General features: G+C 42.2%; 1 protein-coding gene across 1 annotated transcript in view; it reads right to left on the minus strand.

The window, feature by feature from the left end:
* The window catches only part of lrp2b (low density lipoprotein receptor-related protein 2b), a 134054-nt gene that overhangs the window by 34712 nt on the left and 73333 nt on the right, over window positions 1-26009 (minus strand). Inside the window, exons 45-59 of the mRNA XM_088322929.1 lie at window positions 21321-21563; window positions 21118-21243; window positions 20924-21043; window positions 18939-19070; window positions 16847-17048; window positions 14126-14421; window positions 12532-13048; window positions 9590-9745; window positions 9350-9520; window positions 7510-7733; window positions 7261-7438; window positions 5054-5250; window positions 3667-3912; window positions 822-947; window positions 625-744 (exon numbers count right to left, since the gene is read on the minus strand). Coding sequence (XP_088179055.1) covers window positions 625-744; window positions 822-947; window positions 3667-3912; window positions 5054-5250; window positions 7261-7438; window positions 7510-7733; window positions 9350-9520; window positions 9590-9745; window positions 12532-13048; window positions 14126-14421; window positions 16847-17048; window positions 18939-19070; window positions 20924-21043; window positions 21118-21243; window positions 21321-21563 — 3054 coding nt within the window. The remainder of the gene's footprint in view (window positions 1-624; window positions 745-821; window positions 948-3666; window positions 3913-5053; window positions 5251-7260; window positions 7439-7509; window positions 7734-9349; window positions 9521-9589; window positions 9746-12531; window positions 13049-14125; window positions 14422-16846; window positions 17049-18938; window positions 19071-20923; window positions 21044-21117; window positions 21244-21320; window positions 21564-26009) is intronic.

Consider the following 26009-nt stretch of genomic DNA (forward strand, 5'->3'; position numbering starts at 1 on the left):
AGTGTGTTTATTTTTTCCTAGCTCTTACTTTTTTCTTTTTGTTCTCTATTTACTTTTTTCCTTTATTTCTTTCTTTTCTTTTTTTTTTTTTAGCTTTTTTCTGAATTTTTCCTTCTTTTTTCTCTTCCGTTTGTTTCTTTTTTTCTCAACTTTCACTACTTTTTCATTTTGGTATTTTTTTTCTTTTTTGTTCTATTCCCCCTTCCTTTAAGTCATTTTGTGCACAATTTTACATAATATTTGGTCATGTAGGGATTAAAGGAGCAAAAACAACCTGAAGAGCCGCTTGGGACCCGAAAGAGCCGGTTCTTTTTAGTGAACCAGGCCGAAGAAGCCGGTTCTCGAAAAACTCGACTGACTTTACTCAACTTCGTTTTACTTCGACCTTGACTTCAAAATACCACATTTAGAACACAGCTTCAGGGGAACCCTTGTATTTTTACCTCCATGCACTGTAACTTTGACTTAATTGGCTTCTTAATTAGCAATTTCGAGCACTGATTTTTGTGAGCTGGCTAGATTTTCTTGTGCGCGGAAAAGCTCTGGGCAGTGCGCAATTACTCACACACGCAGCTTAGAGGCCTTAAAACGACACGCCCGGGAGCGCCAAAAAACGTCACTTACGGCAGTTTCTCTCGTCCGAACCGTCGCCGCAGTCGTCGCTGCCGTCGCACTTCCACCGGAGGGGCACGCAGCGGTGGTTGTCGCAACGGAAATCGCCCAGGGGGTCGCATGTTACCTCCGCTGTTGTGAGGATACCGTGAAAAAAAACGCATTATATTTAGTAGTTAAGGTAGGATATTTTTTATAACCGTACGTACCGCAGCCTTGCTCGTCGCTGTCGTCGATGCAGTCGTTGGTGCCGTCGCATCGGGCCCATAACGGAATGCAGCGGTAGTTTGTTTTGCAGGAGAACTCGGTTTCGTCACACTTGTAATCCGGCCCCACTGGAAAGGGCGAGATAAAAAGTGTGTTTGATTGCAAATTTAGCTATAGATTCCACTTGGCACAACATTTGGGAAACACATAAAAAATGTTAATGAGTTATTTAATGAACATATGTCTCGGTTGCCATGGCGCCCAATTGGCCCCGCCTCTGTGGCGCCAGCTGCGGCTCGTTGACATATTGGGATTCTGTCTATTTTAAGCTCAGCGCTCTCACGCTTCTGACTTGGTCCTGTTCCCTGTTGGTATTTCCAGTTTATTTAGTCCTGTTTAATTTCGGTTTCCAGTTTTGTTTCCGTCTATTTTTGTCCTGTTTATTATTTTCTCCAGTTTTCGTTCCCGTCTAGTTTCTCCTGTTTATTTTCGATATCCTGATTCATTATCTACCCTGTCTGTCCCGTCCTGCCCGGTATCGACCCCCTCTGTCCGATATCAACTCGGGCAATTGGAATTGATCTCGTCGGTCTCTGGCTTCCTGTCTTTCCACGCCACACTGCTGCCTAACGTGCATGACTCCATATTTCTCGTAAAACAAAAGGCTTGTGTGAGAACGTCATGCGTTTGGTTCTTGATCCGGTTCTGGTTCCTGACAACTTACTCAGATTTGGGTTACTTATTCAGACCTAGGAGATCGAAATGAAAAGTTTATTTTGTGTCAGGAAGGGATCTCTCGTACAAAAATTGTGCCAAACATTTTATCCAAATGACTTGCTTGCTCTAAAGGATGTCAGTATTATGATAACATCAAAATTATAATGACAACGATTTCTGGTAATGGTTGCTTTAATTCATCCTATTTTGGATGTTTTTTTTTAATCCTTATTGGAGCAAAAATACTGGGTCAAATCCTTAACACAGCGTGCTTCATAAATCTTTTTAAAAAAAAAAATCACACGGCATTGGGTCTGCCAATTTTCAACCCAAAATATGCTGTGTTATTTAATGTGATTTGTATTTTTAAACAGCTTTTATTTACAGCTCTGTAAATCGAACGGGGTACCCCTGGGTTCAGTATTAAGTCCCCATTGTTTTTATTTCAGTTGCTGAAGAAAGCATGCATCCAAACAAGCAGCAATTCAGAATTGCGGAGTCAAAGATTTATCAGAAAGTTACAGGACAGAAATATTAATTTTTAATAATTGAAACATACATTTTGAATTTACAGCTTACTCTCAAGTTATTATTAAATTTGGTCACAAAACTACAGACCCAATTTTAGTTTTTATAGTTAGTAACAAAAAAAAAACTTTAGAGAAGATTCAACAGTTTTTTAAGATGATTATTAAAAAAAAAATCAAGAAACTTTTTGGACAGTCTAAGATTAGGAGTCTCTAACTTTAGATAGAAGACTTGAGCTGACTCGCTGTGACTTGTCCTTGCTTAGCGCTTTCCTATCTATGAACACTCTTGCACACATAATTCAATCCAAACTAGGTAGGGTCATTTGATCACACTTTGGTGAGGTTGAATCAAAGGCAGACTTCCATATCATTCTGAGAAAGTATCCATAGCTCTGTAACAAAATATCCTGGCATCCAGTCAATTATTGTATAATATAATAATGAAGAATATGAAGTTCCTTGGTTCTTATTTCTAGTTGGTCGAGCATTTAGGAAGCATTTACCGTATTTTCCGCACTATAAGGCGCACCTAAAAGCCTTTATTTTTTTCAAAAGCTGACCATGCGCCTTATAATATAGTGCGCCTTATATATGGATCAATATTAAGTGGCAAAGTCTTGCAAATAAGGCAAGCAGCCGCAGACTCAATTTTCCCCCGAAGGCCAAGTAGTTCGCGGTGTATGCTGGGATTTATATACCGGCATTTCATTTCCTAACCAATGTGTCAATCATCATTTGAATCGGTCACTATTGGCTAAAGTTATTCGGAGGTAAACGGGGCGGATCCTTTTTATCATTTACAGGCTCGCAATTGGCCGAAAAAGATGAATGTGAATCACACGTTGGGTTGCACTACAGCAAGGAGAAAACATTCTTTAATATTCTGTATTTGTAAATATTTTACTCTCCTGGATTTACTACACTCACGGTTGTAAGAAGACCATGATTGCGTATCATTATTGAACGTGATGGCTGCAAGAGAACTTAGGTGAGCTATGCGGCTTTATATTTTCCCGGTATCTTGTTTTAGAACGATCTTGATGTTTCTGTGATGAGTCTATTTTGAAACTAAATTCAATTCAAAGTGTTTATTGTCATATGCACAATAAAGAACCCCGTTTCCCTGCACAATAAAATTCTTACTTTGCTGTCCACACAGTTGCCAGCAAAAACTAAAATGGAAACTAAGAAACGTTTGGCATTTCTTGAATCCCAAGACTTTAACCTTCCGAATGATATTTGGAACGATGCATTTGAGTGATTGGTGACATCGTACAGACACTGTTTCCGTACATGTCTGAGACACGTATTTGCGTCTTTGCAAGCTTTCGGAATGTTAAGGGGGTAATAAGTTGGACTGAACTATCTGACTGTTTTGTCGACGTTCCCATTGTAGCGCCTTATAATCCGGTGCGCCTTATGTATGGAAAATATAGGACCAAAATCTATTTTTGGGGGGTGCGCCCTATAACCCGGTGCGCCTTATAGTGCGGAAAATACGGTAACCAGACTGAGGTTCAGGCTGAACCTTACAACCGCAAGGTCCATTTTGTTAGCAGAGCGGGATGTGTTTATTTCCCCATTTAACAGCGTGACTCACTGCAGGTCTCGAAAGGTTCATCCGATCCGTCCCCGCAGTCGTCCTCCACATCACACACGTAACTGGACGGCAAACAGTTCCCATTGTCGCACTGGAACTGTCCCGGTCGGCAGGTCTTCTGCGCGCAAGTCTCCGGATCCTCGTCGCTGCCGTCCGAACAGTCCTTCGAACCGTCGCAGTGCCACGACATGGGGATGCACATTTTATTCTTGCACTGGAACTGGTTGTCCTCGCATCGATGGTCACCTTAAAACACAAAATACTCCTCGTGACCAATGTTCCCTCTAATTTTCCAGGGGTCTGAGCGTTCACACAAAGTCGGTGAGCAACGCTTGAAACAACAGTGAGCAACCATAATCCCAAGTTTGGCAACTAAGTCATTATCAAACATGTCCAAAACTTGACATTTTGCTGAGTTTCCGGCAATGCAAAATTATTTTTCTCTTTTGAATGAATTGACTCATGTACTATGTCCTACAAACGTCGTTTGTTCTTACAATTCTTTCACAAGATATCCATTTCTTTTTATTTCCTGATATATTTTGTCGCATAATATTAACATTTTTGGGGGCTTATTGAGTCGGTTGTAAGATTCAGAACTGTACTTAGTCACATTTTTTAGTGGAAGTACGATGTTGGCAACAAGATTCACTTGATATCATTGGAAATTATTTGAATGCAACACAAACTTTTCCTTCTTTTTTCCGTGTTTTTTTCAACTTTTTAAAAATTCCTTTAAAAAAAATCTCATTGTGTTTATTTTTCCGAGCTGTTACTTTTTCTTTTTGTTCTCTATTTACTTTTTTTTCCAACATTTCTTTCTTTTCTTTTTTTCTGGCTCTTCTCTAAAATCTTTCCTTCTTTTTTTCCCTTCTTTTGTTTCTTTTTTTTCTCAGCTTTTTACTACTTTTTCATTTTGGTATTATTTTCTTTTTTGTTCTATTTCAACCCCCTCTTCCTTTAAGTCATTTTGTGCATCATTTTACATAATATTTGGTCATGTTGGGATTAAAGAAGCAAAAACAACCTGAAGAGCCGTTTAGGACCCGAAAGAGCCGGTTCCTTTTAGTGAGCCGAGCCGAAGAAGCCGGTTCTCAGCCAACTCTACTGACTTTACTTTTCAACTTCGTTCGACATTGACTTCAAAATACCGCATTTAGGACACAACGCCAGGGGAACCCGTGTAATTTTACCTTCATGCACTGTAACTTTGACTTAAATCGCTTCTTAATTAGTAATTTTGAGCCCTGATTTTTGTGCGCTGGCTAGATTTTCTTGTGCGCTGAGAATGTGCGAGCAGTGCGCAATTGCGCAGCTTAAGAGGGAACACTGCTCGTGACACAAAAAAAAAACACGTATCCCTGAAAATTGGCGCCTCTGGACGTACTACAGAGAGCGGCGTCTTCGTCTGAACCGTCAGGACAATCGGGGTGAGCGTCACAGAGGAAGCCGGGATACGTGCAGTTTCCGTCCCGGCATTGGAAGCGACCGATGGGACAGTAGCGAGTCGGGCAGGTTTGAGGTTCGTCTGAGCCGTCCCCGCAGTCTTGCTGCCCGTCACATTTCCACCATATTGGGATACATCTGCCAACACCAAAAAAATGGAATTGAATTGACTTTTTGTGACATTGATTACAACGTAATATACATTGTTTACAACAGGATTTGACGCGACACTCTAGGACAGGGGTCGGGAACCTCTGGCTCTTTCTATGAGTACCTGTGGCTCAGAGACAAATTTGATTGCATGCAATTTTCTCCATCTCCTTCAAAACTTGAGCCATTAATCCTGTTCAGATACACGCAAAGCCAAACCAAAGCTGAATTACGAAGCAGTACTTCGCAGAATATATAGGGTACGTTTTTCACTACAATTTACAGTCAAGCTGTACATCGCTAAAGAATCCTTTATATAAAAGCTCACTATATGATCTGTGTTCAGTGTTCAGATACCTTATGTAGAATCCACAGAACAAACTGTAAATACGACAAAACACCGGAAGAGAACTTAAAGTTATTTGATTGGGTGAGTGGGAGGGATGGGTGGAGCTATACAAAAAGTGCAAGCACTCCCTCCCATCTCTCGCCCTACTCTGTCTGCGCCAAAGGTAACCACATAAGGCTCCCTGTTTGCAGAATTTTGGGACATTTTTACAAAATAACTGCTTGCATCTGGTTTTGAAACCAATATGTATGGAAAAAAAGGGTCAAAATGAGTTTAACCGATCTTGAGTCATTGCAAGAAAGAGACAAGTTTAATGTGGTAGGTTTGTTGATTTTGGGACACGGGCTCTGGCATTATTCTCTTTTCATAATTTTGATCAAATCATCAAAAATAAATGTGCTGAAGACTAAGCTTTTGTATGGGGCGCGGGTTTAGCAATTTAGTCAATTTGTCTCATAATATATTGTGTGTCTTTTTCCCAAAATAAAATGAATATATTTTGCTTTTATGGCTCTTTGAGTCAAAAAGGTTCTCTGCTCTAGGATAAACATGTAATAAAGACTAGAAGAAGAATAGATAGATAGATAGATAGATAGATAGATACTGTAGATACTGTAGAGATAGATAGATACAGACTGTAGAGATAGATAGATAGAGATAGATAATGTAGAGATAGATGGATAGATACTGTAGAGATAGAGAGATAGATAAATAGATATTTTATTCATCCCCGTAGGGAAATTCACACTTCCAGCAGTATCCTTGTGTAGAAAAATAAAATAATAAAGATATAGAATACAAAAATACCCAATATAACATTTTGCTATAGAGTAAATAGTTCTGCGGAAAATACACACTGTAATAAAAATAGGGTAATATGCAAATGTGGGGGTGGGGTTTAATGTGGGATTTTACTCCCCGGGTGGAGTTAAAGAGCCTCAAGGCATGAGGAAAAAATTATTTCCTCAGTCTGGATATACTGTACAAAGAATATTGGGGAGATGGGCAATATTTACAGGATATTTTCTATCTAGCACTTTCTCTTTCCTCCCCTAGCTGCCTCTCCCTCTAGTTATCAAGCTGTCTCACTATGGCAATCTAGCTCTCTCTACCTCTCTGTTTCTCTAATCTCTCTAATCCTCTAGTTATCTAGCCCTCTCTATCTCTCTTTGGTTATCTAGTTCTCTCTCTCCATACACACGATTTATATTACTTTTTTACAGTCTTGTGTGCTTGTTAATGCAGTGATGGCTCTGGGGAAGGAAATGTTTGTAAACCTGTTTTGACCCACCAAAACAACTTCTCCAAACAATGCCTGCCGTCCTGCGTCAGAGTCCTGTTATCAACACGACTAGACAAAACATTCCGCATTCGGATCAGCCTGACCTGTCATTGAACTTAAGCCTACTCGGTGAAAATCTTCATTGCACTCAATAAATGTAACTTGGATTCAATCGTATAAAATCTTTTATAGTCAAATGTATAAAATCCTTCAGCACTCTAAGGAAATGAACCGCTGCTGGTCCTTTCCTACCACAGCTCTGGTTTTGGCAGACCAGGGGAGGTCTTTGGAAATGTGCACGTCCAGGTATTTGGACTCCCTGTATGAATAACACATTGCCTGGATATATTGAAGCGGTTCAGCAAACCTCTCGTTGTCTCCGCAGCGGAACTGGGTGCTGGAGCAGTCTGCAACACATTGGATCTTGAAGCCCAGAGAGATACCAATGAAGTGATCCGGACACTCGCATTTAGCACGCTGCCCACCGGGTGCGATCAAACACAGATGGCTGCAGGTCAAGGTGTGGGACGAGCACGGGTTTTCGCCTGTAAAATCAGGAGATCCTCCGCTGTAGTGAAGTTGGAGGACATAAATCCAGACAGAGAAAGTAGTGTACTTTGTGGTTGTCTGTAGGGATGGACCACATGAAGATCATACGGTCTGTGCGTGTTGTTGCCCATGACCTTGCGTCCTTCACCCGTGTACTTGTGAGCCTTTTCCACCGAGTGTGTATTCCAATCCGTCCAGTAAAGGAAGTCTTCAAAAAGGGACATGGCAAAAACGTGTGGTAGTGTGCCAGCCATGGCCCGATGCCGGTTCTTGCCATCCATGTCTGCAAAGCTGTGAAGAGTTGAGAGTGAGAATTCTGCTCGACTTAACAAAATACCGTAAATTCCGGACTATAGAGCGCACCTGATTATAAGCCGCACCCACCACATTGTAAGAGGAAAACCGATTTTGTACTTACACAAGCCGCACCTGTATATAAGCTGCATGCGCCCACATTAAAAAAATGTAACACAAAAACAAAATTAACCCCAACCCGACTTCAAGTGCCGCGATTGTAACTAAATGTGCTTCATTAAACTCCACAGTCCAAAAATCACAACCAGCAAAATGAACGGAAAATGATACCGGTATTCAAGGTTTGATGCAGACCTGCAGAGTCCGGGTCCCGTTGAAAGTAATCCAAGGAAAAAAGTGTATATTTCCAAAGGTAAGGGTGGGAAAATTATATCAGATGAAGACATTTACTCACGCAACTCCTTTTTCTTTAACCAACTTTTTACCCCCTCTTCTTTCCTTGTCTGTCCCTCACCTTTAGCGGTCACCACTTAAACTCTGCACCCCCCGTTTGTTCCGCCCCTCCTTTTTCGTTCACCCGTGCAAAACATATCAGAATAAGTGTCTAAAATAAATACAAATACCGTAAATTCCGGACTATAAGCCGCTACTTTTTTGCCAAACGTTCAACCCTGCGGCTTATTCAGTGATGCGGCCAATTTATGTAATTTTTCTAACAGCCGCCAGCGGCGCTCGAGTTCAAGGCACATGACGCAGCTTACAAGCTAAACGCAATAGAGCAGTCCGAAGGAGGAATCAGAGCTACTGCACGCAAACTTTACCTTGCGAGCGTGTTGCTAGCATGTTTTTGAATAAGGGAGCGTGGGACGTAGTCTGTAAGACAAAGTCTCTTTCCCACACCAAAGGAGGACAACTTTGATGACGTCAGTCATAGGGAGGAAGATGAGAACAGTTTACCGTAACTTCTATATGTACGGTATGTTTTTTTAACAGCCCCGCTAAATGTTTTGCAAGCGTGTTCTTAGTAGCGTTTTGCTACCCTTCACAGGCACGGTTTGGGATGTTATAGATAGGAAGGTTAGGAAGTTATAATATTACTATTAAAGCTTTGAAAACTCTCTCGGTGTACCGTCTTTCTTTGAAAATATGTGTAACCATGTATAATGTGTATTTGCAACTGTATATTTTTGTAATGTATTCATTTGTATTTATTTTGGACACTTATAAGTCTTGCACTGACCAATTAAAAAGAAGGGGCGTAACAGACGGGAAGTGGGGACCGGTAAAGGTGAGTGTTTGTGGACACGGCAGACACTAGTGGATATATATTTTTCCCACCTTACCTTTAGAAAAATACACTTTTTTTCCTTGGATTACTTTTAACGGGACCCGGACTCTGCAGGCCTGCATCAAATCTTAAGTACCGGTATCATTTTGTGTTCATTTTACCGGCTGTGGTTTTTGAACTGTGTACTTCATGTTAAGTTAAAATCGCGGGACTCAGAGTAGGAATTGGATTCATTTCATGATTGTGTTACATATTTTAATGACATAAATTGGCCGCATCACCGAATAAGCCGCAGGGTTGAAAGTTAGGGAAAAAAGTAGCGGCTTATAGTCCGGAATTTACGGTAGTGCAAATTTGAACTCACTCGAGAAAGTTAAGGTGGGCGTCAGCAAAGAAAATCTTATTGGTGGTGTAGTCTATGGTGAGAGCACTGGGCCACTCCAGCTTGGCTGTGACGATGGCGCTGACGTTGCTTCCGTCCATGCCTGCTCTGCCGATATAGGGAGTGTCTGCCCAATCGGTCCAGTACAACCACCTGTGAAGGGACAGCACATGTTTGGGTAAAAAAACAAGAAAACATTCTGTGATTTTGGGGATCTCGTACCCATGTTTAGGGTTGACAGCCACGGCCCTCGGTCGGCTCACGGTGTACGTATGGTTTCCCTTGGTGAAGTGACCAGAGATTAGCTTCTTCCTGTAGCGCCCGTCCAGCTCCATCACGTGAATTGAGCCATAGTAACCATCCACCCAGTACAATTTCCTGTACATCATACAACCAATTCGCTAGGATTCGATTTTCCCTATTTGAACATTTTTTTAAGTACCGTATTTTCCAGATTTAAGGCGCATCTGGAAATCCCAAATTGAGCAGAAATTTAAAGTGAACCTTTTAACCCAGGGTGCCTTATATGGCGCAAAAACTGCTGGATAAAATTGAAAATGTATCCAATATTTCTTCCTTTACGTTATTACACAAGGTTTTACGGCATATTACCGGATGATCATTTGAAAAATATTGCTGACCAAAATCACTAGTGGTAAAGGCATGACATTTGATCTCATTATCACACTATTTTTACTCATGGTGCCAGAAACACAGGTCAGAGAATGGAGAAAACAGAAAGTCGTCTTGAAAGATATCAATAATTCGTCATCGGATACACCAAAGAGTTGTTTACTTCGTCATGCTCTTTTGTGATCATTTATATCTTTCAGGGCAACTTTGTTTTCTCGAACCTTCATTTCTGGCACGTGAGCAAAAATAGCGAGATAATGAGATAAAATCGAATGCCTTTTTATACGTCATCTGCAGTTAGGTTTCGGTGTTCTCTACTTGGCTTTGATTTCCAATGCATACGATTCTTTGCGAATTAGATCGGCAACAATCTTAGACTGGTGTTATTGCAATAATATATCACGGTTCACGGATGCCTTAACCACTAGGATCGTTGGTACCTCACGTATTGTGGTGTGTCCTGGGCAAGTACAGCCTGGCCACGCCCATCCCTCTCCAGGCCAGCTTTTGGGTAGGGGTTTGCTCCCCCACATAAAACAGTACTGCTTTCCATGGTTAACAGTCGTGGTGAAAACCTCCTGATCTGACTCAGATACAGCCCCTACATTGTAAAGCGTCATCCTGTTCTTCAAAAATGTGCCGGAGATCGGCCTTGACAGGCAGCGGCGTGTGACAATACTGAGGAATTTTGCTACCGTAGGCGTATAAAATTGTGCAACGGTTGCACCAAAATGGAGTGCTTTATACACAAATAGATAAAGTAGCTTTTACAAGTGTCTGGATTTCTGATGCGGGACACCTGAGTCTGCTCCGTTGGCGGCAACTGCCTCGGACACTGATTGCCTGCTTATCTCTTATTAACCCCATGTCTTCCTGTCACCCGTTGTCAGTCCGTCTACCAACCTCAGCTCCTGCTAGGCAAGCCTTTTCGACTCCGACTTTCTCCTTTCCTGATTCCTGTTTGATTCCCAGCTCCGACCCCTTTTCTGAACTCGATTACGTTTTTCCTCCACCGTCCCGGCCATCGATCTGTTCTTCCCTCGCTCTCGACACTGCCTTCGCTCGCCACGAGCGATCTGCTACATGTGACCAACGATCATCGGATCAAGGGTGCAAGCCCTTTCCTCCTTCTCAATAAAACTGAGTAAAACGAACGCAAGTGGGTCCTGTCTCCGTTCCTGGTCTCTAACAACACGTAGTTTTAATTGAAACGAAAAATGAAATGATCTGCATTTATATAACGCTTTTCAAGTCAAGACTTCCCGAAGCGCTTTACAGTGTGCTTCACATTTCCCAATAGCGGCCGTGCAGCCATTTAAGGCGCTAACCTGCATATTGGGGGTATTAGGGGTTCAGTGTCTTACCCAAGGACACTTCGAGATGTAACACGGAGGAGCCGGGATTCGAACAGCGATCTCTTGATCCCAAGACGAGCGCTGTACCTCCTAAGCCACTGCCGCCGCAAGCGCCTTATGGTCCATTGCACTTTTATATGATAAATATATCTTCGATGTACAATGTTGTTTTTTTAAAAATTGTCACGGGTGCCATGGCGCCCAATCGGCCCCGCCTGTGTGGCGCCAGCTGCGGCTTGTTGACAGATTGGCTTTCTGTCTGTTTAAGCTCAGTGCTCTCACTCTTCCTTTGTCAGTAAGTGGGTTTTGACTCTGTCCTGTTTCCTGTCGGCATTTCCTGTCCGGCATTGATCCCGTTTATTTTTGTCCTGCTTAATATCGGTGTCTAGTTTCGTTCCCCTCTATTTTGGTCCTGTTTATTATTCTCTCCAGTTTGTCCTGTTTAATTTCGGTTTCCTGTTTCGTTCCCGTCTTGCTTGTCCTGTTTAATTTCAATATCCTGTTTTGATATCAATCCTGTCTGTTCCGTTGTTTTATATCAATTTCCAGTTTTGTTCCCGTCTAGTTTGTCGTGTTTAATTTTGATATCTTGTTTTATTTCGATATCCTACTTCATTGTCTATTCAAGCTCAGTGCTCTCACTTTTCTTTTGTCAGCCCGACAATGAACCTCTGCCCCGCAAGACCTGGGTTCTGATTCGGTCCTGTTTCCTGTTGGTATTTCCTGTCGGGTATTGTTCCTGTTTATTTGGTCCTGTTTAATATCGGTTTCCAGTTTCGTTCCTGTCTATTCCTGTCCTGTTTATTTTCGATATCCTGTTTCATTCTATACAACAAAGACAGTTAAAACATCTTCTTTGTTCCTTTATCTCTTTGTTTTCCTTATCCTCACTGTAAAATGTGGAGCTGGAGTGCCACGTCCAATTTCGTTGTCACAATATATCCTATGTTGTAACAATGACAATTAAGGTATATTCCATTCTATTCTATTAGCTATCCTGTCTGTCCTGTCCGGTATCAACCCCATCTGTCCGATATCTACTCGGGCAGTTGGTATCGATCTCGTCGGCCTCTGGCTTCCTATCATTTCACGCCAGACTTTTTTGGGGGTGCGCCTTATAATGAGGAAAATACTGTATTTATTTTGTCATATCCTCTAACCTTCCGGTCGACTCACCTGCCCACCCAATCGAGCGCCATTCCCTCTGTACCCACTATGTCGTCCTCCACCACCACCTCCCTGTCGGTCCCATCGAAACGCATCCTCTCCATCTTTCCCACTCCTGCGTCGTACCAATAAAGCCTCTTCTCCGAATAGTCGAAATCCAACGCCACCGCGTTGGAGAGCCCCCGCAGAAATACGCTCAAGTGAGATCCATCGGTGGTCAAGTTGCGTATGTAGTAGCGGTTGGTGTACAGCAGGTAAGGCTGTATGCCGCTGTTCTGGCGACAGGTGCGCCCGTCGGGTTCCCGCAGGTACCCCGGAGCGCATTTGCAGTGATAAGAGCCGGCCGTGTTATCGCAGATCTGGCTGCAGACGGACGGAGTGCCGACGCACTCGTCCAAATCCTCGCAGGCTTTGCCGTCGGGCATCAGCTGGTAGCCGGCGTTGCAGGAGCAGAAGTAACCGGTAGTCGTGTCGGTGCAGAGCTGGGCGCACTGGTGGACCGAAGGTGAGAGGCACTCGTTGATTCCTGAACAGAGAAAAAGGATTTCCGCTGAATTTTCATGCATTTTTTTCGGATTAGAAGTCACTAACGTATAAGTCTCTCCAGAATAAAAGTCGCACCAGCCAAAAAATGTCGGAACCAGAACAGATACAGTCTTCATTTGAGCTGTGAAAAGTGATGGGTCCCGGGGACTCGCATGCTCAAAAATATATGGGTCCCAACAGAGATCTATGGCTCCCCAAAATTTAGTGTTATAGCGGTTGTAAATCGGCGACAAATATATAATATAAATCTATATATTTATTCAGTTTTAATTATCAAATTATTAATTCATTTTCGGCATCATTTTTCAACACAGATTTACCGCACTCCAAACTTTTCGTCAGGCAGATCCGCCATTGTTGTTTTGGTCTCTACTTAGTTATATTTGCATGGTTTTTTTCATTCTACAGTGAACGTCCAAGCGACTTCATTTTTGAACTTTTTTTATAATAAACCGCATTCATGTCGAGCAACTCGGTGTCTCACAACAAAATGTTCATTAACAATATATATGATATAAGAAAACACATGTACAATATAACATGTTAAACTACATAAATAATCATGTTTGGAAAAAAAAAGATTTTTTTGTATTTTTTAAGGGACAATACGACAGTTTGTAAGGGCTTGGAGCACACTCAATTTTGGGGACCCATAGATCTCTGTTGGGACCCATAGATTTTTGAGATTATTGGTTAGGTAGGTAGGTAGGTAGGTGGGTGGATGGGTAGGTGGGTAGGTGAGTGCATAGATAGATAGATAGATAGATAGATAGATAGATATCTGGGAGGCACACCAAACATGTGGAAGAAAGTGTTATTCAAACCTTTCAATCCCCCCACAGAATGGATTCATGTTGTATCCTAGCAGTCTTAGCAGTTTATCTTCATTTTAGAAGATCTGCTTCAAGAGCTAGGCGACTTTCTCCTTCATGGTAGAAAGTGGTCGAAAAAAATCGTTTCGACCATTTTCTCAACCGCATTAAGCTTTCTTATTACACTTTTATTTCAAAAGAAACGACTCGATAGATAGATAGATAGATAGTTGTGTTTTTCTCACCGCAGCCCTTTTCGTCGCTGTTGTCCGGGCAGTCCTTCACACCGTTGCACACCTCGTGTGTGTCGATGCACTCTCCCGACTTGCACATGTACTGGTTGGGGGCACAGGTGGGTGTGGGCGTCACGCACAGGTCGAGTGCTTCGTCGGACCCGTCCAGGCAGTCCTTATCCCCGTCGCAGGTGTAAGAAGCGGGTATGCAGGCTCCGTTGCCGCAGGTGAACTGGTGACTGTTGCAGGTGTCGTAAGTGCAGCCCAGCTCGTCGCTGCCGTCCCCGCAGTCGTTTACGTGGTCGCAACTGAGGGGGTGCAAGATTATTGAAATCCTTCTATGAGAGCTAATCTAATAGTCATACCTCTATATACAAGCACCTCTAGAACCGAGACTTTCGATTGGAACGAAAATATTGCTCTACCGTAAAAGAGGTAAAGAATGAAAATGCAAAAAATTCAATGGCAAAGTTAAGCACTCAAAAAGCAGTGTCCGAGAAACATGGCAACCATTTCAAGCATTTACAAGCACTTTAACCAAAATTCAAGCACTTTTTAATCCTTGAAAACAAAACATTAAAATTCAAGCATTTTCAAGGATTACAAGCACGCCTACAAAACGGTCTGGAACAAGATTGTTTCCCTTGGAAAATCTATGGGGTTGAAGTTCAAAGATAGATGTTAGATAAAAAATCTTGCTGTGAAATGTTTGTGTGTAGGTTCATTTAAAGTTACAGTAACTTTAATTTTAAGGGTACAGACGCTGCCCTACTTACGGACGATCATTCGTAAGCTGCTTCAGTGCTATATTTTGTGTGTTTAAGGCTTGTATAAGTAAACAGTGTTGTTTTGTACTAAAAACTAAATATATAATAAAATAATGTGCTGAATAAAGATAAATAAAGTTAAGTTTAACATACTTTTGGAAGATGAGCTTCAAGAGTGAGGAAGGAAGCGGTCGAAAAAAAAAGCGTTCCGACCATTTTCTCAACCGCATCAAGCTTTCTTATTCCACTTTTATTTCAAAAGAAACGACACGCCTCTTCTTTACACTTTACACCAACCATATTGAACAGATTCACAAAATATTCAACGATAAAAATGTCAAAGTTCTTAGCGCGCTGGAGATACAGTATAGAATATTTACACACGAACTAGGAAGAGGAAGTGGATTTCTTCTTCGAGGTGGATGCTGGGTGACCTCTCACAGCGCCGCCACACGCCGTTAGTGGCGGAAAGATGCACTACAGTACTGTCCTCGGAAACAAGTGCACACATTACATTTGTCGACATCTCAAAAAAAATTATCGTATCTACCGTTTTTTGTAAGTAGGGGAGTGTCTGTACTGTAATTGCTTACGTATCATCAACAGTCTCTCATGCTCCATCACTCCTTCTGCATCCCTCGCCCCATTCCTCCTGCACCACGCATACACCTACCTCCATCGTAAGGGATCATTTTGAAGTCACATTTAATTTCAGTAACCCCATCTTATTTTTCGTATTATTGTACTTTCATGTTTAATTAGTGTCTAAATGTGTTTTTAGTGATCAGGAAGACGTGTTCCATAGCTTGTTAGGATTAACTCAGATACTTTTGGAATCACACTCTCATACAGTCCCCTCTTAACATCCATACTCTTGTTACTCATCACTCTCCTCAGAGCACCCAAAACCTTGCTCCCTTGATTGACTCTGTGCAATACCTCGCACTCCATTCCAACAACTGCAGCCACATCACAACCCAAGTACCTAAAGCTTTCAACTTCTTCCGATGGTGTTGTGTGGTGCAGAGACTTGGAGCCTGAACGCAGATTTGAGAAAGAAATTCAATGTTTTTGAGATGAAGTGTTTGAGGAGTATGTTAGGAGTGACAAGATTGGATAGATTGAGAAATGAAATTGTGAGAGACAGAACTGGAGTAGAAGTGAAAGTGAGCAAGCGTGTGGATATGAGAGTACTCGGCTGGTTTGGACACATGGAGAGGATGGATGAGGAGCGAATGTTGAAGAGGATCTACAGAGCAGAAGTCAATGGAAGGAGACCGAGAGGAAGGCCGCGATTGACGTGGATGGATAGTGTTATGAGTGCACTGCAGGAAAGAGGTCTAAATATAGTGGAAGTTAGAGCTCTTTTTGGTGATATGAATGAGTGGAGAGGTGTTGTAAAAGGATAGTGGAATGTTAAGACCTGTTCTAAGGGATGGACAGGGCACCTCTATGATGCAGCGGGGGTAAACCAGCGAAAGCTGTCGGGCCCTGTTATTGAACAGAAGAGTGTGTTGTGTCACCCTTTTATTTGTATAGCCCTTAATGACAAAGAGTCTCAAATGGTTGCGCAGGTTATTGCACAGACTATTATTTCAGACTATTATTACACCATCCCCTGATCTGGAACCAACATGAGGGCAAGGAAAAACTCAAAAACCTCAACATGAGGAAAATGAAGAGACCTTGAGAAGGGACCGCACATGTGGTATCCCCCTTTCAGGATGACCAGACAGCAAAGGATGTTGCAAAGTATAGGTTATTCATATGGTATAGAGTAGAAGTGTGTTTTAAGCTTAGATTGAAACATTTCCACTGAGGTTGCAGAACAGATCTCAGGGGGGAGAGCATTCCACAGCACCTTGTATGTAGAGGTACCACTCGAGTTCACTCATAGTGAGTAGAACTTATTTTTTGCACTTCACTCGGTATATATTGAAGGTGAAGAGCGCACGGTTCTACTCACTGAAAAGGAAGATAAATGCAAAGGCCATTGGAGCAGGCGAACTCATCCATGTGGCAGGTCCGATTGGGGCAGTTTTGAAGTTCGTCGGCCGCATCGACGCAGTCTTTGTCACCGTCGCACACGTCATTTAAAGACACGCAGCGCGGGTGACCCGGCAGCCATGTTGGGCAGGTGAACTGGTTAGGGCTGCACGTACGCTGGCCTGTGGGGAAACCGGATCAATAAACAGCTTTCATGTGAAAGAGAACGGTCGTCTAAGAACAGAGTTGGGTAGGGTTACTTTAACTGGATTACTTTCAATTACAGTACTTTTGGATGACTCCAATACCAAATATGCTAATAAAAGACAAAAGAAACTCAATAGGAATCAAATGATGACTCACAACACGTGGTAAGCTTTCTCTCCTGGCTTTGATCTCCGGCAAAACGAACATAAAATGCGACAGAAACAACATGAAAATCAATCCAAACAGCTTGCCAACATCATTTTTGCCATCCCATGTATTCCGTTACTCCCCAAGCCTGCACAAAATGTATTCATTTTATTCATATTTAGTTTCTTTTGTCTTTTATTGGCATATTTGGTATTGGAGTAATCCAAAAGCAATTGAAAGTAATCCAGTTAAAGTAACCCTACCCAACCCTGTCTAAGAATGTATGTCAAGCAAATCTAGCAGGGGTGAATTTCCCGTCAAATGTGATGAATAGATGTTAAAACTACGGTCTGACGGACATTTTTGGCTCGTTTATTATTTTTGGGCGGCCCACGGCATTCACTGAAACTATTTTCTACACAGTAAAAGTGTTTATACACTGTGAACAGCCTTTTTTTTTTAATATATATAAAAAAATATTCAGTATTTTTCTCAATAAAAGGGATTCATTTTAAGATCAACTGTTTTTTTTCGATTTTCTGTCGCAAGGTTTAAATAGTAACAGTTCAAATTGATGCACCTTGATTTATTATTATGATTGGTTTGAAAATGTATTTGAGGTGAAACAGACTCTTCCTTTTTTGGTCCTGAATGTACGGCCCGAAATTGAAAATTCATCAATTTTGGAATGCGTTTAAAAATTCAATGATATTTTTTACGGATTATTATAAAAAAACAAGATTTATTTTATATGAGAAAATGTTATTTGCCATTGGAAAATGATTTTTTTTGCGGTGCCAAACACATCGATGTACAATGTTGTTGTTTTTTAAAAATGTCACGGTTGCCATGGCACCCAATTGGCCCCGCCTGAGTGGCGCCAGCTGCGGCTTGTTGACAGATTGACTTTCCGTCTGTTTAAGCTCAGTGCTCTCACTCTTCCTTTGTCAGTCCGTGGGTTTTGACTCTGTCCTGTTTTCTGTTGGCATTTCCTGTCCGGCATTGATCCTGTTTATTTTTGTCCTGCTTAGTATCGGTGTCTAGTTTCGTTCCCCTCTATTTTGGTCCCGTTTATTATTCTCTCCAGTTTTCGTTCCCGTCTAGTTCGTCCTGTTTTATTTCGACATCCTGTTTCATTGTCTATTTAAGCTTAGTGCTCTTACTTTTCCTTTCTCAGCCCGTCAATGAACCTCTGCCCCGGAAGATGTGGGTTCTGATTCGGTCCTGTTTCCTGTTGGTATTTTGTGTCGGGTATTGTTCCCGTTTATTTTGTCCTGTTTAATATCGGTTTCCAGTTTCGTTCCTGTCTATTTCTGTCCTGTTTATTTTCGATATCCTGTTTCATTATCAATCCTGTCTGTTCTGTCCGGTATCAACCCCGTCTGTCCGATATATACTCGGGCAATTGGTATCGATCTCGTCGGCCTCTGGCTTCCTATCATTTCACGCCAGACTGCTGCCTACCGTGCATGACTCCCCATTTCCCGTAAAATAAAGACTTGTGTAAGAAACGACACGCGTTTGGGTCCTGATCCTGTTCTGGTTCATGACAAAAATAAATCTTATTTATAGCATTTAATAACAATAAAGGTGAAATCTTGCCTCACGATTGGACCCTTTTGTGCACCTTTATTCTTCAAACAACAGCAATTAATTAATATGAATAATATATATTATAATATTAAGAATAACCATTATTATTTATTATTATATCTGACCACAGTGGAGCTCAGGAGCCTCGTCGCTGTTGTCCCCGCAGTCATTGTTCCCGTCACACAACATGTAGTGAGGGATGCAGTTTCCATCGGTGCAAGTGAAATATCCGACGCCGCAAGTATGCACTTGAGGCTCTGTTGAAAGAACAAAAGAATTAAGAACCTGATGAGTTTAATGTTTCGTAAGAACTTAAAATAAGGAGAGAAGACATCAATGGATTATGAACTTGCAAGGAGAACATGGAAGCGCAAACCTCTGATAGGAAATTCCAACCTGTTCTAAAAGCCCTTTTATAATATCAAAAAAAATACACCCTAAAGGACAGGGAAATCAAAGAACAGCAATGTGATTGGCTGATCGTGACAAAAATGTAAACAGTTTATAGTCAAAACAAGGAACAACTGCGCAATCATATTCAAATAAAGAACTGGCCTCCAATGCAATGTCCTTTGCATGTTTGAAGGCAAGAACTGATGGACATTCTCCTTCAGGATCTTCTGGTAAGCATCAAAATTAATTATTCCATCAAACACAGCGAGTTGTCACGGTCCTGAGACAGAAAGGCAGCCCCAGACCATCACATTCCCACCACCATGCTTTACGATTGGCATTGTTTTCATTTGGGTAAATGCGGTGCCATGTTGACCCCAGGAGTAACGGGCTGCACACATTCCAAAACAGTTTATAGTCAAAACAAGGAACAACTGTGCAATCATATTCAAATAAAGAACTGGCCTCCAATGCAATGTCCTTTGCATGTCCGAAGGCAAGAACTGATGGACATTCAGTGTTCTGGTTTGCCCGCGTCCCTGCGTCCTAGACGCTGGGTACGCATAGTCTCAAATCAACGTGCGGCCCCGGGACGCAAATTTTTTGACACAAAATTGTCATTATTACCCGATTACATTTTTTTTTGTCAAAGATTTACTGCACTCCAAACTTTTCGTCAGGCAGATCCGCCATTGTTGTTTTGGTCTCGCGGTTTGAGTTTTCGTCTGCACGCCGATCTCGAGTTGTGCGGTGAAAAGTCTGTCTCTTTTTAGAGAACCGGCTTTTTCGGCTCAACTCATTCAAGAGCCGGCTCTCAAACGGCTCACTTATTTAGATGCATTATATTACGAATGAGCATGTTGTATAAAGAAGTTAAGAAAAAAAGGAAGTATAAAAGGAGAAAATGAAAAAAAGACAGGTTTGTGGTTATCGCTTTAATCGGTATATAACCAACAATAATTTGATGCAGAAAATGAATTCATAATTTGATGATTAAAACTGGGGCAGCACGGTGGCGCAGTGGTTAGCGCGTGTGCGGCACAGTTATAAGGTCTCAGGAACCTCCTGTGTGGGTTCAAATCCAGCTAGCGGACTTCCCAAGCGGAGTTTGTATGCTCTCCCCGTGCTTGCGTGGGTCTCCTCTGGGTACTCCGGTTTCCTCCCACATTCCAAAAACATACATTTCAGGTGAATTGTCTGGTCCAAATTGTCCCTAGGTGTGAATGAGCGAGCGAGCTGTCTGTTCCTGTGTGCCCTGCGATTGGCTGGCAACCAGTTCAGGGTGTCCCCTGCCCACTGCCCGATGATTGCTGGGATGGGCTCCAGCACCCCCGCGACCCTACTGAGGATAAGCGGTGCAGCTAATGAGATGAGATGAGATGATTAAAACTGAATGAATATAGAGATTTTTATTATATATTTGTCACCGATTTACAATTTCAACCTGGATAAGACTTAATTTTGGGGACCCATAGATCTATGTTGGGACCCATAGATTTTTGAGCATGCGAGTCCCCGGGACTCATCACAGGTAAAATGAACACTGGACATTCTCCTTCAGGATCTTCTGGTAAGCATCACAATTATTCATTCCATCAAACACAGCGATTTGTCCCGGTCCTGAGGCAGAAAAGCGGCCCCAGACCATCACACTCCCACCACCATGCCTTACGATTGGCATTATTTTCAGAATAAATTCATCATCAAATTAGCTTACCACACGTAGGAGGCTCATCCGTTCCATCGGCGCAGTCATTGTAGGTATCGCACACCCATGTTTGAGGGATACACTTCCCACTGTCGCACCGGAACTTGTCAGGGGGGCAGGTACGACCGGCTGTTGCCAGCAAACAAACTTGAGAGGCCAGGAAAGAGCTCTCGGAAATAACGCATTTGAACGAACGGCTTTACCGCAAAAGAGAGGATTCTCGTCGCTGTTGTCGCCACAGTTGTTGTACCCGTCGCAGAGGTTATCGGGGTAGATGCAGATGTTGGTGTTTTCGCATTTGACCTTGCCCGAAGGACACTCCCTATCGGCTGGAGACGGTCAGAAGTACAACTAAGCCATTCATCTCTTTTCGGAGTTATCGGAGAAGGGATCCGCAGGCACTCACGGCAGTCTATTTCGTCCGAGGTGGCGTTATCGCGGCAGTCATTGAAGCCGTCACAAACGAAAGCGGAACTGATGCATCGGCCGTTGTTGCAGGTGAACTCGGTTTCGGGGTTGCACGTGGGGAAGGGGCAGCCGTCTTCGTCGCTGTTGTCGCCGCAATCGTCGGTGTAGTCGCAACTATAGCTTAGCGGGACGCAGCGTCCGTTGTCGCAGGTGAATTGACTGCTTGAGCAGGTATGGTAAGCTGAAGACAAAGACAAAGGAGCGTGTTTGCAAAGTGGGTCCTACTTGGCCTTCTTTACTCACGGAATGAAATGAGAAAATCTGAAAACTAAATACTGCATCGAATCTACCGTAAATTCCGGACTATAAACCGCTACTTTTTTCCCTAACTTTCAACCCTGCGGCTAATTCAGTGATGCAGCCATTTTATGTCATTTTTCTAACGGCCGCCAGCGGCGCTCGAGTACAAAAGGTAAGATTTAGACCGGTGGAATACATGTGCCGAGGAAGACTGCAACTTCTTGGCTTGTGCATACAGTGGAACCTCGGTTCTCGACCATAATCTGTTCCAGAACCCTGTTCGAAAACCGATTTGTTCGATCACCGAAATCATTTTTTCCATTTAAAATAATGTAAATTGTTTTAATCTGTTCCAACACTCTGAATGTTTACCTTGAATGTTTAACGTAAACATAAAGCTAACCCAGGCTAATCGTACGTTCGCGTTATCGTAATCTTCTACGAAAGATTACGCTAACATGAACGTGTAAAAATTAAAAAAAAGGGCTAAAAAACTTCGTACACCTATATTAAAAGCGAAAGCAAAATGAAGCACATTATATTATTATTATTAAAGCTTTGAAAACTCTTTCGGTGTACCGTCTTTGTAAATATGTGTAACCATGTATAATATGTATTTGCAACTCTATATTTGCATACTCTATATATATCTATATTCAGACACTTATTCTGATATATTTTGCCCGGGTGAATAAAACAGAACGGGCGAAAAAAACGCGGGCTGACGGGAAGTGGGGACCGGTAAAGGTGAGTGTTTGTGGACGCGGCGGACAATAGTGGATATATATTCTTCCCACCCTTACCTTTGGAAATATACACTTTTTTCCTTGGATTACTTTCAACAGGACCCGGACTCTGCAGGTCTGCATCAAACCTTAAGTACCGGTATCATTTTCCGTTCATTTTGCCGGCTGTGATTTTTGGACTGTGTACTTTTAAGAAGGACATTCAGTTTCAATCGCGGGACTTAAAGTCGGGTTTGGGTTAATTTTGTGTTTGTGTTACATTTTTTAATGTGGGCGCTCGCGGCTTATATACAGGTGCGGCTTGTGTAAGTACAAAATCGGTTTTCCTCTTAAAATGTGGTGGATGCGGCTTATAATCAGGTGCGCTCTATAGTCCGGAATTTACGGTACTTGAATCAATTTCTTGCACTAGAAATTAAATGGATGGGCATCATGATAAACAGAATGTAAACTTGGTTACATTAAGCTATTGGGGGCAAAAATATAAAGGAATGACTGAGTGAATTTAATACATAACATACCCGAATACAATTTCAAGCCTACAAAATTACAGATGTGAATAAAGATTAATATACATAAATATAAATGTCAAAAATAAAAAACAAACAAAAATAAATAAATACAGCTTCTGGACTATGTGTCATGATTACCGATGCGAATCACCTATGCCCGCTCATTTGCGTGCTCTGATTGGCTCCCTGTCCCTATTTAAACCCACTCCTATCTGTGCCCTGTTGTGAGTCAGTCTGCAAACCTCTGATTATACAAGGCAAGCCTTTTTCGACCCTGACTCCCGCCTGTCCCGTTTGTGCTCCCGTTTGTCTCCGGCTTCGACCTATTTGGATCCCGACCACGTCTGCTCTCCCGTCCCGGCTTACGACCCATTTTTGATCCCGACTACGTCTACTCTCTCGTCTTGGGTTATGACTCGTTTCCGTCCCCGCTTTGCTCTCCCAGTCCAGGCTACCGACCCGTTTTTCCGTCTATGACACCGCCATCGCTCTTTACGGAAGATCCACTTCCGTATTTGGATCATAATCTGAGTGCGAGAACGACTTGCTTCCCGCGTCCAGTGAGCATCGGATCGCGGTCACTGCCCTTCCTCTTTCTTTCAATAAAATTGTGAGAAAACGTTACGCGATTGGGTCTACCCTGTGTGCTGGTCGTGACACTATGAGGTGCACGGATTCATAATGTGCATATTCAAAAGCAGACTGTTCAAGCCAAGTCGTATTGATTTATATAGCCCTTAATCCCAAAAAGTCTCAAATGACTGCAGAGGCCACACATACGACATTCCCTGATCCGAAAACTGCAGGCTTTTGTGAAATATTTGGACATTTAAGGCACACCGGACTATAAGGCGCATGAAATGAAATGAGAGCTACGATTGCATGATAAAACAATATGTCTGATTTTTTTTCCCCTAAATTATAAAATATCATAAGGAAATCTGGATTCATTAAAATAAGTTAAAAGAAAAATATATTAAATACAAATATATGGAGCCCTGTGATTGGCTGGCAACCAGTTCAGGGTGTCCCCTGTCCACTGCCCGATGATTGCTGGGATGGGCTCCAGTACCCCCGTGACCCTAGTGAGGATAAGCGGTGCAGCTGATGAGATGAGATGAGAAAAATATATGGATTGAATCATAAATGGTTATCTTTGTCTTTAGTCATCTACCAATTTTTCACAACTTGAGACACAAAAAGACGACTCATCACAAAAAAAAAACAATTGTTGCAAAGTATTAAATTCATAATCCCAAAGGTGAGAACCACCAGGAAAAGTATGTGTGTGTCTGTGTGTGGAGTCAACTGGCTTGTCAACACATCAGTTTATCCTAAGACTGCATGTTCCACAGCAAGAACGGAAAAAGGGGTTTTCATGTAATTTCTATTACTTTGGAAAAGTCATTTTTATTTGTTACCAACAATTTTATTTTCACTTAAGTTTTTTCTTGTATATTCCGAAAACACAATCTATTCTCCATCCATGATCATATTAATGTCATGATTACCGATGTGAATCACTTTTGCCCGCTCATTTAGCGCCAACCGCTGCGGGCTCTGATTGGCTCCCTTTCCCTATTTAAACCCTGTCCTGTCAGTCCCTTGTTGTCAGTCCGTCTGCGAACCTCTGGTTTTACAAGGCAAGCCTTTTTTTTGCTCCCGTTTGTCACCGGCTTCGACCTGTTTTGATCCCGACCAAGTCTGCTCTCCCGTCCCGGCTTATGACTTGTTTCTGACCCCGACGACGTTTTTGCTCTCCCTGTCCCAGCTACCAACCTGTTTTTCCGTCCCTGACACCACCACTTCCGTATTCGGATCACAGTCCGAGTCCGGATCGCGGGCACTGCCCTTCCTCTCTCTATTTCAATAAACTTGTGAGAAACGCTACGCGATTGGGTCTACCCTATGTTCTGGGCGCGACAAAATTGCCAGATTTTTTTCCTCCTAGATTATAACCTATCATAAGAAAATCTGGATTCATAAAATAAGTTAAAATAAAAATAAATTAAATAAAAATAAATAGATTGAATCATAAATGGTTATCTGTGTCTCTACTTATCTACCAATTGGCCTGTCACCACATAATAATAATAATAATAATAATTTCCTTGTATTGTCATTCTGTGTAACAATGTACACAGAACGAAATGTCGATTGCACCTGACCCGTTGTAGCGAGCCGATGCAGCCGCAGCCAACAGAGGGCGCCGCCGACCACTTTTTAAGTCTTAGGAATGACTCGGCCGGGGCGCGAACCACCGACCTCCCAGTCTCAAAGCGGGCGCCTTACCATCTAGGCTATCAGTTCATCCTAAGACTGCATGTTCCACAGCAAGAACGGAAAAAAGGGGTTTATATATATATATTTATTTCACTCAATTTTCTGTGCTTGCTATTTTTTAAAGTTATCTATTTATCAAGATATCTGCCAATTTTTTAAAAAAGGAAACGAAAAAAAAATGACTATAAAATGGAGATACGAATTTTATGTTTTCATGTAATTTCTATTATTATTATTTTTTTTATTGATTACATACATTTTTATATTCACTTGAAATTTTTCTTGTATGTTCCGAAAACACAAGCTATTCTCCATCGATGATTATAGTCATGTCATGATTACCAATGGGAATCACCTGTGCCCGATCATTTGGCGCTCTGATTGGCTCCTTGTCCCTATTTAAACCCTGCCCTGCCCTGTCAATCCCCTGTTGTCAGTCCGTCTGCGAACCTCTGTTTCTACTAGGCAAGCCTATTTTGACCCTGACTCCCGCCAGTCACGTTTTTGCTCCTGTTTGTCACCGGCTTCGACCTGTTTTGATCCCTACTACGTCTATTCTCCCGTCCTGGCTTATGATTTGTTTCCGACCACGCTCTGCTCTACCGACCAGTTTTTCCGTCCCTGACACCGCAATCCCTCGTCATCACAGTCCGAGTGCGAGAGCGACTTGCTTCCCGTGTCCAGCGAACACCGGATCGTGGGCGCAGCCCTTCCTCTTTCTTTCCATAAAACTTGTGGAAAACCTTACGCAACTGGGTCCTGATTCCGTTCTGGTCCTGACAGTTTAATCTATTTTTGTTATCGGCTACCAAAAAATCATAGCAAAGTCATGAGAAAACCCCCTCA

The sequence above is a fragment of the Urocampus carinirostris genome, chromosome 19 (genome assembly GCF_059441175.1).
Source record: "Urocampus carinirostris isolate Australia breed hairy pipefish chromosome 19, RoL_Ucar_1.0, whole genome shotgun sequence".
Taxonomy (NCBI): domain Eukaryota; kingdom Metazoa; phylum Chordata; class Actinopteri; order Syngnathiformes; family Syngnathidae; genus Urocampus; species Urocampus carinirostris.